Source organism: Cololabis saira, chromosome 1 (assembly GCF_033807715.1).
Source record: "Cololabis saira isolate AMF1-May2022 chromosome 1, fColSai1.1, whole genome shotgun sequence".
NCBI classification, from domain to species: domain Eukaryota; kingdom Metazoa; phylum Chordata; class Actinopteri; order Beloniformes; family Belonidae; genus Cololabis; species Cololabis saira.
The window spans coordinates 35,818,662-35,834,161 of NC_084587.1; the positions used below are offsets into that span (position 1 = coordinate 35,818,662).

Consider the following 15,500-nt stretch of genomic DNA (forward strand, 5'->3'; position numbering starts at 1 on the left):
TATAATATATATATATATATATATATATATATATATATATATATATATATATATATATATATATGCATGCATTTGATATGGAGGTAGATTTGTGTCTTAACTATTCAATCAAAAAAGATTGCTTCAATCGAAAAATATTTTCAATAAAAAAAAAAATCACTTCAATCAAATAAAATCAATCAAAGAAAAAAAGTGTTTGAATGCAAAAAAATATTCTTTTATATTCTTGGATAGGAAATGTTTTCTTTGATAGAAGTGAAGTTTATTTTGTTTGAAGCAACTTTTTTCATTGAAGTAGTGTTTTTGTGTTTGGGCCATATTATGGGTAGGACATTTGTGTCTTTATCATTTAATCAAAAAAGAAGTTGCTTCAAAAAGAAAAAAATATTTTCAATAAAAAAAAAAAATCACTTCAATAAAAAAAAACGTTTTCAATCAAAGAAAAAAAGTGTTTGAATGCAAAAAAATATTTGAGACCCTTTTGAACACTGAACACTTTTTTTTGGATTTAAAATATTTTTTTTCGATTTGAAGTGATTCTTTTTTTGATTGAAGTGAAAAAAGTTTTGAAATCTTTTTTTTTTGATTGAATCATTTTGACACAAACATCCCACAGTGGGCAGATGCTTCCCCATTGGTCAGCCCATAGACAGACATGACAGACAGACACAAATGTCCTACCCATAATATGGCCCAAACACAAAAAACACTACTTCAATCAAAAACGTTGCTTCAAACAAAAACTTTACTTCTATCAAAGAAAACATTTAAAAGAAAAACAGTGTTCAAATGCATTTTTTTGAGTCTCAAATATTTGTTTGCATTCAAACACTTTTTTCTTTGAATCTTTAAAATCATTTTCTTTGATTGAAGTGTTTTTTTTTTATTGAAAATATATTTTTTGATTGAACCAATCTTTTTTTTGATTGAATAATCAAGACACAAATCTACCTCCATAATTTGATGGCAGATATTGTACACCGTAATCCTCTTAATCACTACCTTGACTCAACAAATGGAGGCACTGGCTGTTTATCAGGTTATTAGGGGTATTATGAGGCTTAATAATTAGAATACTTTCAAAAGCAGTCTTGTGTACACTTGAAAAGTTGGGTATGTAATACACATGAGCACTAACGGCACAAGTCATATGTGTAATTAATATTAAACAGGAAATTGACAAAGCTTATTTTAAATGCTTTATTACTCTAACAAATTAAATAAGAACATATTATACAAGGTGTCCGAATCTTTGATTATGATATAGTCTAGTAAGATTTGAATACAGTATCTGATGTCAAACTATATCACAGCATTTAACCTAACATTCCTCAACATTATCCCATTTCATTTGAGGCCATTCATCACAAAGTTCAAGTTTAAAGGTGCCAGAAAGAAGTTGAGCCATAATAAAAGGGCAAAGTGGTGATCAGTGTGTTTGCATGCACACAAGTAACTCAATTAAAGAAACAGAACTACAGTGATAGTGCAGCTAAATTGGCAGCTTAAATGTCTTCTCTTTAGAAATTCATTGAGCTGAGTTCAATAATTAGCAGAAAACATCTTCAAAGTCAATAACTCAAAACTCCTGTTACTTGACTGCTGTTTGGTTTGATGTGAATAAAAATATATATTCATATGTATGATGGATGAATCATATCTATATACTTCCAGGGTTATCAGGGAACTGCCTTAATGTGTTAGATAAATGTGTCATTGTCTATGCAAACACACTGATATAAAGACTGTGTTTAGGCTTTCCTTAAGGTGTTGAACTCAATAACTTTATAAATAATAAACCAATTTCCACAGTTTTTGTCAAAAGATCGTGAGACAAAAAGTCGCTGCCAGCATTGCCCTGTCTATGCTCCAGTTAATCGTTTTAAAATCCTAAATTTGCTTTGTTAAATTGAAGAATAGCCTGGACAATTCACTTATCAATATGACTCTCCCGGTTGTATTTAACCATGAAAACGCCAGCATCTTTGTAAAGTAAGTAAGGAGGCCTATGAGGCGACCTAAAGCAATGACTGGACAATTATCTCAGAGAGCAAATACACCAACCTTAGCATTCCATGTTTCTTATCAATACTTTCTTATCGATAAGGGTTACTTTCTCACTGTAGAATTACAAAACTGTACTGCTGTGCACTAAGCATTTTTTACTTTCTTCAAAATGTATTCCCAACAAACGATCTAAACATGAGCAGGTGTTCTTCACCGAGTAGTGAGACATGAATCACAGAGACAAAACTCTGCCCACTGTCAAATCAAAACTTGACCAATGAAAGCGCAAAGAGAATTATCCACAAAGTGATCGATCCTTAGTAATCCAGTCATGGATCAGCCAGGCATGTGTCCTGATGCCAAAGAACCCATTCTGGCCTCCTGTGGTATTTTTTTTTTCTTCTTTTTTATTTCAGATGGTCACATCTTTTTTCGGCCCAGCGGTGCCATCACCATCTTCCTATTTCTCCAAAGTGCCCTTTGTTGAATGTGCTTTCGGCCTCAATCAAGTGTCTTTTTCTTTCTCCAGTCAGCAAGAGTTGGGTGGGAAAACACCAAACCTGAGGACCAAAGAAATGATGTAAACGTATTAATTAAATTAAATGAAGGAATCACACATTTGGTCAGCCTGTTAAGTGTCAGTTAACACAAAAGTGCAATAGTAATTTGCTCTAGTGTGAGTTTATCTCCTACCTAGTGTTCTAGTGACTGACTGGAAACTGTCCATGTGTGTTTATGGACTGTTGCAACTTCTCTTCTTTGGCTCTTCTGCTGTGGCAAAGCTGCAAATATTAGAAGAAAAAAAATACATGAATAACTCTTTCCCCTTCCAAACTGATTGACAATATTCTTGGAAACATATAAAAAGACAAAATGTAACTATAATAGACATCAATTGTGCACTTCTCTCACCGTCCTCTTCTCCATGAAGCTGGTCAGGAATTCATCAATGTCAGCGCGTCCCTCCAGGAAGTTTTCAGCCGTCTCCTCCGACTCTTCTTCTGCTTGGTGAGCTGCAACTTTTAACCGAGCCTGTAGAGTGCTTAAACTGCAACTCTGGTGGGGAACAGAGTTCATGACAAGATGAACGCATCTTCAGTAGATAGTTTAATAACATCAAGTCCTTTAACTTTTCAACATTTCCTTATCAGATTTGACTGAATATGACATGGCAAAAGCAGGGTGAACTTGCCTCTGTGAGTGCATAAAGGACTCGTGAGAACATTTACACGCTCAGTTAAGTGGAGTTTCTGCCTGACTAGCACATCCAGATGGATTTGTTTCTTCGTCTCAATATACTGTACGTGCAAGTGAAGGACATTGATCTCCGCATCAAAGTATGTCTTACCCCACCATGACAGGTGACATTAGTGCATGCTTTCAGCTTGTTAGCATCAAGCTTTTCTGATTTACCTTTTGTGCCACACACCAAAACAACATACGGTATATATGTTTGGTTTAACTGGTGGCAGGTTTAGTTACGGGGTGTATGCATGCATTATATGGGCCCTTCTTAATCAAAGACAGTATGGTTCATTGGAAGTGGGAGAACATTCCAGTCAAACAAGAGAAAAAAGACAAGTGCATGTGTGTAGAAAGAGATTTTTTACTTTTTTTGTTCTAGCTTAGTGTAAGTTGATGGTGTTGCAACGTTTTGGGGGCTATTATATGCACATTGCATGTAACATGCATATGAAATTAGAGGCCTATGTTCAAAATTTGCATCAACACAAAAAAATATATCAATGAAACAAATGGTTACGTACCTCACTGAGGTCATGCTGCCTTTGTATCTTTGTCTCAAAGGCCAGTTTCATCTGAGTCAGCTGTTCGTACTGTTCACACAACAGGGGAGAAAAAAATGAGAGTAGTTGAGCAAACAGCCAATGGCATGAATCTGTTTATCTGTGCATATGAATGTATGAAACAGTGTCATGTAAAAACCAAACCTTGTAGAGCATCTCTTGCCTCCTTCCCTCTAGCTGTGGCTCCATTTGAAGGTTTTTTTCTGAAAGTGACAAAATGATTTGTAGGTGTTTATAAAGCTCGACTCAGTTAAAGTTCCTTCATCATGAATAGAACAGGAGAGCAACTTACTGGCCATCTCTACAATACTGGTAACTAGTTCTTCTTTATCGCCAGTGACTTGTTTGAGTTGTGGTAATCTCACAAAACACTCCAGCAAAACATCCTCATTTTCAGACATTTCCGATAACTGGGTCAGACTTGGGGAGGATGAAGAAAAGTGGACAAAACAAGTAGAGTATTAACAGTGGATCAGAGATAAAAAGAACCTTTGTGTTAAATTTATATTCACAACAATTATGTTAATCAAATTCTCAGAAACTCGTGCTTAAACAGTGTCTCAACAAGCAAGTAAAAATGAAGGTGATATTCTGAAATACTTTACTTCAGATCACAGAGTTCAGGAAAGGACTCTGGAATCTCAGGCATCTTGTACATATGTCCATTCAGTCCAGCCTGAAAGAGACATGTATATCATAACAAACGCACAACTTTTATTTATTTTGTGCTTAAAGTGGAACATAATTTGATATAAAATAAATTCTGTCACATTTTCTTAAACTGTCACTATGCTCCAACAGTTTCTTTAAATAACACAGACATGCAGTATTACGTCCTCTTTTTTTTTTAAAGTTAACACAATTTCCTGAGATCTTAATAAAAAGCCTGCGACACGACCTGATAATAATACCACAGAGAAAACAATCCACAACCACCCTGAACAGAATGTGTGACAACAGCTCTGTACACGGCTCTCAGTTTTAAGGGGTTGAGTGAGGTACCGCTCCTCTACAGGGTGGGCTTCTTTTGAAATGAGCGTTACAGCTTTGAGCTTTCCATCTCCAAGGTACAATACTGAAAATGCAGGATGATGAAAAGTTGACCAGGTGTTTCTTCAACTTCCTCTCATCTCGAGCTAAACAAAGCTCCACGGTAATCCTTAAAAGGTTTAAGATCAAGGGCAACTGAACCTCTTTCTTTGTTCTTCTTAGACGTTTGAACTGCCATCCAGAAGGTTTCCCCAATTAAAACTGACTGGTGGGGAGTTTCAAGTTCTAAGCTTCAGGTCATATGCAAATCACCAACCCTCCTGTCACTCCTGTGGGTTGCTTTTAGCTTCTTTTACTCCTCTCTCTGACCAATTGTCACAATTCTCACTGCAATGGACTACAAGGAACTACAGTTTCAGTTCAGGTGTCTCATCCTTAGGGTGAACCAGTGTTTGTTCAAGCATTGTTAGGTTTGTGCGGAGATGCGAGGGGATGTCATGTGTCAATGGTCTCTGCTGAGGGAGGTTACTGGCCTCCTTTCTTAGGATCAGGTTGGATGGAGTTCTTGCACAGGGGAAAAGTTGATGTTACCTTCATCCCTCTGCCCCAAATGTTGTTCCTTTCCAATGGCGTTCCTGACTAGACTGAATAATAATATTGCATTTGCGAGAGGCTACTGGCCCAAGACCCAATGCGTGGGTAATGCTGGATAATGGAACAAGACAATAATCCAATTTAATTATCAATTATTAATTCCCAAAAGGAGTTAATAAAGGGAATCTTCAAAGAGAATTAATAAATAATAATCCCAGTATTAATAATCCCCTCGACACCAGTAAATCTAAGACAGACTGGGTGAAAAAGAAAAGAATCCAGGTATGGCAGTGGTCTAAAGTGCAGACCTCATCCAGATGGGATGTTGTAGCAGTAACTTAAGAAAGTTGTGTATTGGCAAAGACCCACTGTCCACAATGATATGAAGCAACACTGGAAAGAACAATGGGCCAAAATCCCTCCACAATGTGATGTGAAACACAGATAATATTACACAGAAAATGATCATTTTTAGTCACTACTGTAACAGTAGTAACTAGAAACAGTAATATTGTTAAAGTTGCTAAGGACTTTGTTCCATATATTTAACAACCATAAAGCTACATAAACAATGCATGCTTCTTCATTAACAAAACGTAAAAGTCACATGAAGGACCTTTGTGTTTTTGTGTGAGAATGGTTGTTTCAAGCCCACTTTAGTAGCTAATTGATCAGCGGTGTACCTGCAAGTCTCCGATAGGTACAGGCAGTGGCAGGTCAGTTATTAGTCCATATGGGGCCAGAGCTCGAGGGGGCCCGTGACCAATATCAAGCCCTGGGTGAGGCATCGGGGCCGGTGATGGGACTGGGCCAGGACCAGGAGGCGGCGTCTGACCCGAACCCGCATGGTGAGGACCGTAATGGAAGGCTTGAGTCGGGTACGGAGGGATTCCTGATGGCTTGTACATACTACTGCTGCAAATTGGAGTGTAAAAAAAGAAAACATCTGAAATTACCACTATCATTTTTAGAACCATTTCACAAATAAAAGCAGTAAACATATTTTCAGAAGGCAGATCAACTGATATTTATGAGAACAACATAAATAATGTCTAATAGATGTTAGAGGAGACTCACTATGGAAAACCAGCAGATCCAGAGGACATCAAGGCAGGAGGACTTTTCCAAAACTCATCCAGGAGACTCTGAATGATCTTACCTAGATCTGAGTGCATTCCAAACTATAACATAAGAAATACAAAAAAAATAGAACATGTATAAGAAAATCTAGGTAAATCACAAGTGCCAAAATGTTAATAAAATATGTGAATTCTATTCGTTAAGCACAAAAACAAACACAATTAGACAATTTTTTTGTGTAATTATGCAGAAAACGTGAAGAAATCTAGAGATTCTCTTTGCTTCCTGAAAGACCAGCTTACATACATGTGTTCAGCAATGACATCCCTGTCACACAAACTAACCATTGTGTCTGTGTCTGTCCTCTCTCTGTTCTTCATTTTCTCTTTCTGTTCTCTCATTTCTTGCTCAACCCAGCTATCCTCCGGCAGGAGGGTCCCCCCTTATGAGCCAGGTCCTGCTCAAGGTTTCTTCCCTTTTCAAGGACAGTTCTTCTAGCACTTGGGGAGTTTTAACCTGCCATTGTTTATGTAATAATTGCTCGGAGCTCATGTTCAGGGTCTCTGGAAAGCACCTGGAGACAACTTGTATTGCAATAGACGCTATATAAATAAAATTGAATTGTTTGAGATAAAAGATCTGGTTCAAAACTGATTCATGATTTAAATGTGGGTCACAACAAAGCAGCAGGGCATCCTACATTATGAATAACCTCAACCACCCTGCATCCTGAGTGTTCCCTCCCCCTCACTCAGGGGCTTTTAGATAAGTGGTGGGCACTGTGCTCCACTTTCAAATTCATTCATTCATTTCTATGTGCTGCACGACACAAAAACATATCTGTGCTCAGTCAGCATGCTATGCATGCACACTGCACTTAACATAAAAATATAGTCAACTTGTGTGCAGCAGTCTGTGATCACACCTTGACCTGTCCGGTGATGGAGATCCTGACAAATTACAACATCTCCCATCTCAGAAAAACTGCGTTCTGTCGTAGTGATAAACAGCTTGAGGCTCGTCCTCATTTTTGTGTGTCTTGCTGATCATCTACCCGATAAACTGTCAAATGTATGTTGAACTCAGCCTAAAGTACACCTTAAAACGGTCAATAGCCCCTTTTACATTGGCGGACACCTCTTGCTCAACGCGCGGATCTAGTGTGTCATCTGTACTTTTTACATTGATCAACAGGTGACGCGGGCACCACAATAACTCTCCTCAGAGAGTACTCCTAACCGCAGGTCAGGTCTAATGTTAACAGGACTAATGCAGGGTGGCGGGTCGTAGGAGGGGTTTGTTGATCAGGCAACCCAGTACAACCCACCAGGGAATTTTTTTAAATGTATTTATTGTTATCATTTTATAAAATAAGGAAATGGCTGACGAGACTGACAACCCAGCAGGACGTCACAGGTAGGATGTATATTTGCAAGATGAGTAACTGGGGAGACGAGGAGATCCGCGAGCTACTCAAGTCTCTCAGGCCATAAACCGGCGTATGTCCAGATCCAGGATGGTCCATTGTTTGAACAAGTGGACACAAAAATGACAAACCGGGGCTTCGCAAGAAGCAAAACCATCCAAAAAACAGTCACCCCGATGTTCATCCATCCTTGTTTTTAAAATTACACCTGTCTGATGCCACATATTACCCTGCTGATATGTGGACAATACGTCATTCTACACACCCACACAGGTTACGTTATGTTTTGCGCAAATGGCAGCATCAGAATAGGAACATCAAGGCTCAAAACCAGCTTCTATTTGCAGAATTAGACTCAATAACTCCCTACAACCATGACTGACCGTATTCCCTTTGTTCTTTTTGTCCTGCTGCAACTAATGCTCTACTCTGTGTTTCATATGCTATTTTCATTTAGACTTATTGACTGATTTTATGTAATCTGATTTAAAGTTATTTCTAGATTTAGCTCATTAATTTAGAAACACTGCCACTGTATTCTGTTGAACCTGAGTAATACATTTTTCCTCATATGGTTGTATGTTATCACAATAAAATGAACCTTAAACGATGACAACGGTACACATTTTTGAATCTATAGAAGTCCACTTTGAGTAAATAAATCAGAAATAATCTTGAAAAGCAGTTTAAAGGAACAGAAATAAAGGGAAATATTGATTTTTGTTGTTATTTAAAAAGATTAAATCAAAATTAAACAATACAAGTACAGTAATTGTTCAGCTAAACTATGCATGTTGAAATGTGTAATATATCAGGGTGCTTGCTCTTTTTCCAAATTAAAATTCCAGACTTTTCCCAGACCTTTTTAAAACTGATATTTTTTTTCCCAAGACCTTAACTTTACATACTTGTATACTTGTGTGCCTACTGCCTAATTCATTGGTTGAGATTGTACCAATTGTGTTTATTAGAAATGTTTGTTAGAATTTTTTATAGGCTAGTATTCAATGAACGAATGCATTATTCACAGTAAATTATGTTTTTACTGATGAAAACGTTTCGAAACATGAAAATCACAAGTACATGAATTTCACATCAAACAAGTGTCACAAAGACTATCTATAAAAACACATGAATTGATGGATGAATGTAGGTAGAATTCAGTCTCTTCACTCGCATCTTATTTTTTCTGTCCTTGACATGACTGATCTTATCTTTGTTATCTCATTTTAACTTCTGAACCAGCTGTATCACAACACAAAAGTGCATATTTGACCTTGCTCACTTGGTAAGAACAAAAACTAAACTCTTTTTATATTTTATAGTTAAATAAACTATAGGTTTTATAGCCTACCTTTCTATTTCTCATTTCACAATGCCTTTGAGCATACTGTAAAATTCTATACATTTTTTCCCCATACTTTATTAAGACTTTCACACAAAATTCAAGACTTTTCAAGGTCTGGAAAACAGTGTTTCAAAATTCCATACTTATTAAGACTTTCAAGACTTGCGCAAGCACCCTGTATATGTGTAATATGAATATAAAAACCTATGTGTATAACAACATATGCCTGAATTGTGGCATGTTTCTACATTTTTTTAAGACAAGTAACCATGACAACAAAAAAGCTACTGACATCTGACACTGATTAGATGATTGAGCTTCCCAAAGCCCAAGTAATTACCAGAATAAAACCCCAGATACAAACAAGTTGACGATGATCCGTTCCGGATGAAGTTATTCATGATTGAAGCTTTCATGTCAAACTAGTAATTTACGTCTGCTGTAGCTAAAAACCCTACATTGTAACCTCCACCGTAACATGACCCGCACCACCCCAGAAATGCAACTTTGTGTCGGGTTGACACAGACGCAGTTACATCTGATCGGCATGCTTGGTAGCATTGTATTTCCATCTACGTATTCCCTGCTGCTAGTACTTCTTTATTGTTTTCAACCCTGATAGAATGCTTTATACCAAGCTTTCAAACTAAACATGACTGGTCCAGGAGAGCGGGAAGAGTAAAGGAATGAAGGACTGAAGCGCTTTTTAACAACAGATGGTGTAATCCTGAACACATTACAGAGATAGTGTCTATACAGTCAAATACTGAACTGCTGACTGCAGGTTTCCCACCATGTTTTTTACTCAGAGAGATTATCTTGTTGTATACCGGCACCACATGTGATGTCATCAGCTCAGTTGGTGCCAGGCCCCAAACACAATGCTCAAATGCATTCATGGTGAACCCAGGAGAGTTGAACCAGTTTTGTACTTTTTCATTTACAAATGATACGTAAACAATATAATTTCCCTTTGAAGTGCAATAACTATATGATATAATTCAATTCCCAGTGAGCAATGAGAACATACAATGAGCAAATTCTATGCAACTGTTCCTTATCAGAAATAATAATTTTTGTTAAAGATGGCTTTACAAGCTTTTGAATCATGACGAGCACTTAAGTTTTTCTGTTTCTGCGTTTTAGCCTGGTTTTAGTTAAATAAATCACAATATGGTTTAATATGTGCTGATCAGAAGTTGTACTCACCTAATTTTTGGACCTGGTAAGGAACAGATTATTTTTTAAGAAATAGTTTTTGTAAGAGTTTTGCAGCGTCATGCTGATTGACTGAGAACTGTGAAAAAGGAAGTTAAGTTTAGCATGGACTCCCATTCAGATTCTCCCTTTACAAAGTTAAAACATTTTGGGTTCGGAAGGCATGTGCTTTGGAAATAGACTTTTCCAATGTCAATTTTTCAAAAAATGTTAATTCATTTTGGATCATATAATTCATTTTGGATGATAAAAGGAAAATCTTGATAACCTTTTACATACAAAACAATAACAAGAGCAGCATTTTAATTCTGACTATCCAAGACACACAGTCCTCTTATTAGTGTACATTTGCAAATACTGCATCTTTGCAACAAACCAATAAATCACTCTGGAAAACTCTTCGACGCAAGGCAACTACTTACATTAGTGATGAGGGGGCTTGAGATCATGGTGCCATTATTGCTGTCAACTAAATGATGACCCACAGGCGGGTAAACACTAACCACTGGCTTCTCCTGAGGGAACTGAGGAGGCAGCAATCTGAAAGAACGAGAAAGAAAGTCAGAGCGCCTTGTGTGTTACAAAGCATTATTAACTCAATAAGCGATAGCACAGTGAAAACACATATGTAGACATTCATACATATCTGTCAGATATTAAAAAAAAAAAAAAAAAAAAAATCGATTTGCTGTATATTAACAGAAGAATGAAGATAGGGACCACAACATAGGGTACAAAACGTATGCTTAGGGTGGTTTCTAAGTATTTACTGAACTAGGATACGCCTGGTGAGTGGCCATGATAAAATGAAAATGCTAAAAATATAGTATCTTTGCAGCATTAAAATAACACCATCATCATACAGTTAACTTTGGTATGGCAATATTTTATTAATCAACACAAAATAGTGTATCACCATTAATTAATGGATTGAAGTTGGGAAAATATTATACAATATTTGCCGGATGCCTATGCATTTTTCAATTCTAAATTACATACGACTCAAATTACAGTTTTCAAGGCTATTTTTGACATCCAAGTACAGACATTTAAATAAATAATAAATGGCTTTACAATCCAATTGTTTAGGGTTGAACCTTTTCTTTGACTGTGTCACGTGCTGGAAAACCCTAGAAAATAAATCCCAGATGTTTTCTAGTTTTTAAAACTGCATAGCAAACTGATAAAGAAAGCCGACTCTGTGCTGAAGATTGATCTGTAGTCCCTGGAGCTGATTTTTTACGAAAAGGAATGTTGATAGACATGTTGGGTGTGATCCCCGTTTGCTTCCCAAGCAATATGGCTGCAAGCAGTACGAAGAAAAAGAGGTTTCAAAACTGTTCTTCAGGGACCAATGGGTCACATGACTTAATGCTTTGTCTATTGTTTTTATAGTCCGTGATGCCGACCAGGTTTAGCTCTAGATTTAGATCAGTGGAGACATCGCCACGTTTGTTTAATTAGATCAGTGGCTTCCCTGCTAAAGTGCATTGCTCACTGTTAATTATTTTCAACCATGATTCTATGTTTGAAGATGTACTTACATGTTAACACTAATTGTGGAGTTGTTGATTGTGAACGGTATTCTGTATTCCACATCTTTCTGGATCTCTGCAAGGCTGTGGACAAACAGGAATAAAAAGGTGTCATATCTGATGTTGAAACTCCGGTCATGTTCAGGACTTTAGGAAAAGGGAAAAGACAACTGCTAGCAGTGTTTTTGAAATTTTTGATAGTTGGGTGAGAAGGAGCGAAGTTCATGATGGCAAGTCTTTTCTTAAAAAAAACAATTTCCAAAAAAAACAGTTTCCAAGACAAGTGTACATGCAATAATGTAAGATAAATGGGTATAAAAACTGATTTTAACAGCAGTTTCAATATATACGGTGGCAGCAGCAGAATGGACACATTTAAGTGTAGCAGCTTTTGGCAATTAAAAAAAAACAAGTCTATTTGATACAATGTTATTTTGATACCAAGCTGTGTATGTGTACCTGTCATACTGTGTGAGACTGTCAAGGAACTGGTTCTAATAAATGTTTAAAAAAAAACAAGTCTTTCTAGGTATATTATACTAATTGGTATTCATTGATATATACAAAAAAAACTTGTAAACTTGAGAAGCATTTGTCTATTTAAAACTATTTGAGTTTAGTTCAGTTAGCTTTTCAAACTAAACCTTTTTGTATTGTTTTCATCATACAATTATGAAATTATGACAACTGAAAGGCTTTGTAATTTCTTGTACTAAACTGAGATTTTTAAGTTATAGCTCAGATAAAATCCTTTAAGAAGTTAAACTTTCAAAGCTGTGATGTGAAAAGTTGATATGCTTTTGTTTCCAAGTTTCTTGTTTCTTTGCATCCCCACAGTAGTATGAGAAGCATTCACTGTATCACATTAGCTCATGAGATCCCATGAACTCCATGTGATGCTTATGATTTCCATACAAAATGTGTGTAATCTAATTTAAGTAACACACACTTACTATATTTATGTAACCATGATTCCTTACATACCTTACATGCGACATAAAAATGAAATCAACAGAGAGTCTTGTTATACCAACAGGTTGTGTCCCTGAGTTCACCCATAAAACTGTTACTGAGGTATCACATCTCATAGTAGAGTCGACAAAGGCTAATACTTTAATCTCCATGAGTAACAAGCTCATCCTGAAACTACACGCGTGACGAACCCTGGAACGATCACAGGACAGGCAGGCTGGCTACAACTTGTGTAATCTGCCCTAAAAATAGGCCATAACAACTTTCAGTGACGGACGTGACGAAAGTATAGAGCTAAGACAAACACACTAGCAAATTACAAATATAATATAGCTGTTCAAAAGTAACACCACTAGTACCAAAGAAGTGATTGTGGGTTAGTTAAAATCGTGGAATATAATTTTGACACATTTACAGTGGTTAAGTAACAAATTGAAAGCATAATAAACAATAAACTTGTTCTGAGCCTTGTGTACTTTTTTTTGTTAACGATTTTTTATTAATTTTCTGCCAACTTTAAAAAAAAAAAAAGTCACAGACACAGCTCTATACATTTTGTTGTAGCAGCATGTCCACTATACATTTGAAAAGAACAAACGCAAAAAACAGGGGCAAAAATGTATTACAACAGTTAGAACAAAACAAAAACATTTCATATACTGTACATATTTATGCTTGTCTGTCTCCTCCTTGACCCACATACACGCTCTCACACAAACACACATTCACATCCACACGCACACCCTCGCATACACATCCCAATACTAGCAATTAATCAACAAAAACAAAAAGAAAAACCCTCCCATCCCAGTGAGTGATCTGCACCATCCCCTCCCCGTTACCCCCATTTATAGGCAAGACTTCACACTAACCAGGCTTTTAAGGTCTTTTCTTTTGCTCCATGAGACCGTGCAACAGAGAGCTCTAGGGTTAAAATATCCATCAGAAGATCCACCAGTGATCCAGTGATAGAGTATGTGGTGGTTTCCATCGTACTACCAATATTTTTTTTTTAGCAGCAGTTAAGCCGGAAAGCCAACTTCTTTTTTTCATGTATTGACATCGAGAATCGCTAATTATCATTCAGCAAACAAAGTACGGGGCAGCATGGAACCTCCTTATTTATATACTGTAATTATACTCACACACATACTTATACATGCATACATACATACACATATATAGAAATATTCAACTATGTGTATGTATGTATGCATGTGTATGTGTGTGAGTATAATTACAGTATATAATAGTAATAATAATAATAATAATAATAATAATAATATTAATTAGCAGTGTGAGTACAGTGTGTGAATAATTATAAATACAGGTTAAATGATCAGTGAATGGGGGTAGGACTAAATAAGTTTACACTTCTTCCTACTCCTTTTTTGGCACATGCAAATCAAGTTAGCAAGTTTTAAAAGGATGAAATTCCTTGTTTTGTTTTGTTGTTGTTTTCTTAAACTTCTCATGAAGTATTGTCTCTTTCTTTTTTTACATGTACAAAAATAAAATAAATCAAATCAAAATGTAAGATTTTAGATAAAGATTTGATGACTTGTAACCAAAACAACTGTACTCCAGGGCATTCCCAAAACATATGTGTAAAAGTACCTAAGCAACCTTGTGTACTTTTGACTCCACTGTCAGCAGGGTGGCCTCAGACAAACACCAGCTGTGTGAGTGTTTTACATGTTCCGTAAGTCACTCTTACAAAGTTGCTGCACGTTGAATATAAAGATGTTGGATAAAACAGGCACATAGGGACGGGTTGTGGGCTGGGGAGCACCGGTCGTGTTACCTGGGGTGTGCGGCTTTGAGCGACTCGATCTGCCGCTGCCTCTGCTGCTGCAGGCTGTTGAGAGCAGGCAGAGCCCCGGAGCCCTTGGGGGGGAAGAACCAGTTCATCCTCTCCGGGACAAACCACGGATAAACTCCCTAACACAGTGAAAAGGCTGGAAAAATCAGAAACGGAGGAGAAAGTACACGGGGTGGATGTGTGTTGTGCTAACCCGTGTTAGCTGACTAAACAAACACTCTCCACGAAGCTTACTTTCGATTTACGTTACAGAATCAGGTGGCAGTTCCTGCTGTGTTGACTAAAAAAAGTAGGTTCCGCTCTATTTCCGAGAACTTTTATGTAATTTTTGAGCTGCCATTTGGTATTTCTAAAGCAGGAGAGGGTCTGCTAAAGGAAGACAAGCCAGGTAATAACAAGCTGACGAACTTATTTACGCAGGACGTCAGACAGAGCCGACGTAAACGCAACTTCCTGTTCCTTCAAAATAAAAAGTCGACGTAAACGCAATTTCCGGTTCTTTCAAAATAAGTCGCTCTATTATAGGTACTTCAGACAGAACATCTCGTACAGCGATTTAAGAGCCAGCACAGGACTTCTTTTTCATATACTGTGTGTGTATATATATGTATATCTATATACATTAACTAATAATAAAACAAAGAGTTTTAGTGTGTATTAACTTGCCGTTTTGGGCCTACTCGTCAACAGAATTGCACCGTCA

At 36.9% G+C, this 15,500-nt stretch overlaps 1 protein-coding gene across 3 annotated transcripts; it reads right to left on the minus strand.

Annotated features, from left to right (window-relative positions):
- Window positions 1-1,186: 1,186 nt before the first annotated feature.
- On the minus strand, window positions 1,187-15,224 carry vps37a (VPS37A subunit of ESCRT-I). Of its 3 annotated transcripts, XM_061721837.1 has the most exons (13): window positions 15,032-15,224; window positions 14,780-14,916; window positions 12,013-12,087; window positions 10,891-11,008; window positions 6,474-6,577; window positions 6,080-6,311; window positions 4,418-4,488; window positions 4,105-4,232; window positions 3,957-4,015; window positions 3,774-3,842; window positions 2,920-3,063; window positions 2,701-2,789; window positions 1,187-2,567 (listed from the first exon to the last, which is right to left on the minus strand). In XM_061721837.1, exons 2-12 carry the CDS (start codon window positions 14,884-14,886, stop codon window positions 2,709-2,711), a joined length of 1,188 nt encoding a protein of 395 aa, XP_061577821.1. In that variant the 5' UTR covers window positions 14,887-14,916; window positions 15,032-15,224; the 3' UTR covers window positions 1,187-2,567; window positions 2,701-2,708. The 3 variants fall into 3 exon arrangements, with proteins under 3 accessions (XP_061577821.1, XP_061577830.1, XP_061577811.1); XM_061721846.1 differs by having other exon boundaries at window positions 6,080-6,308; window positions 14,780-15,224; XM_061721827.1 differs by having other exon boundaries at window positions 14,780-15,224.
- Window positions 15,225-15,500: the final 276 nt, after the last annotated feature.

What these genes read in the sequence shown, in the direction of transcription:
- vps37a (XM_061721837.1), bottom strand. Translation starts at nt 14,886, where the DNA reads ATGAACTGGTTCTTCCCCCCCAAGGGCTCCGGGGCTCTGCCTGCTCTC. An exon ending in GGATCTGCTGGTTTTCCATA is followed by an intron (nt 6,312 to 6,473) that starts GTGAGTCTCCTC and finishes TCCAATTTGCAG; the next exon opens with CAGTAGTATGTACAAGCCAT. An exon ending in GGCAGCATGACCTCAGTGAG is followed by an intron (nt 3,064 to 3,773) that starts GTACGTAACCAT and finishes GTTCCCCACCAG; the next exon opens with AGTTGCAGTTTAAGCACTCT.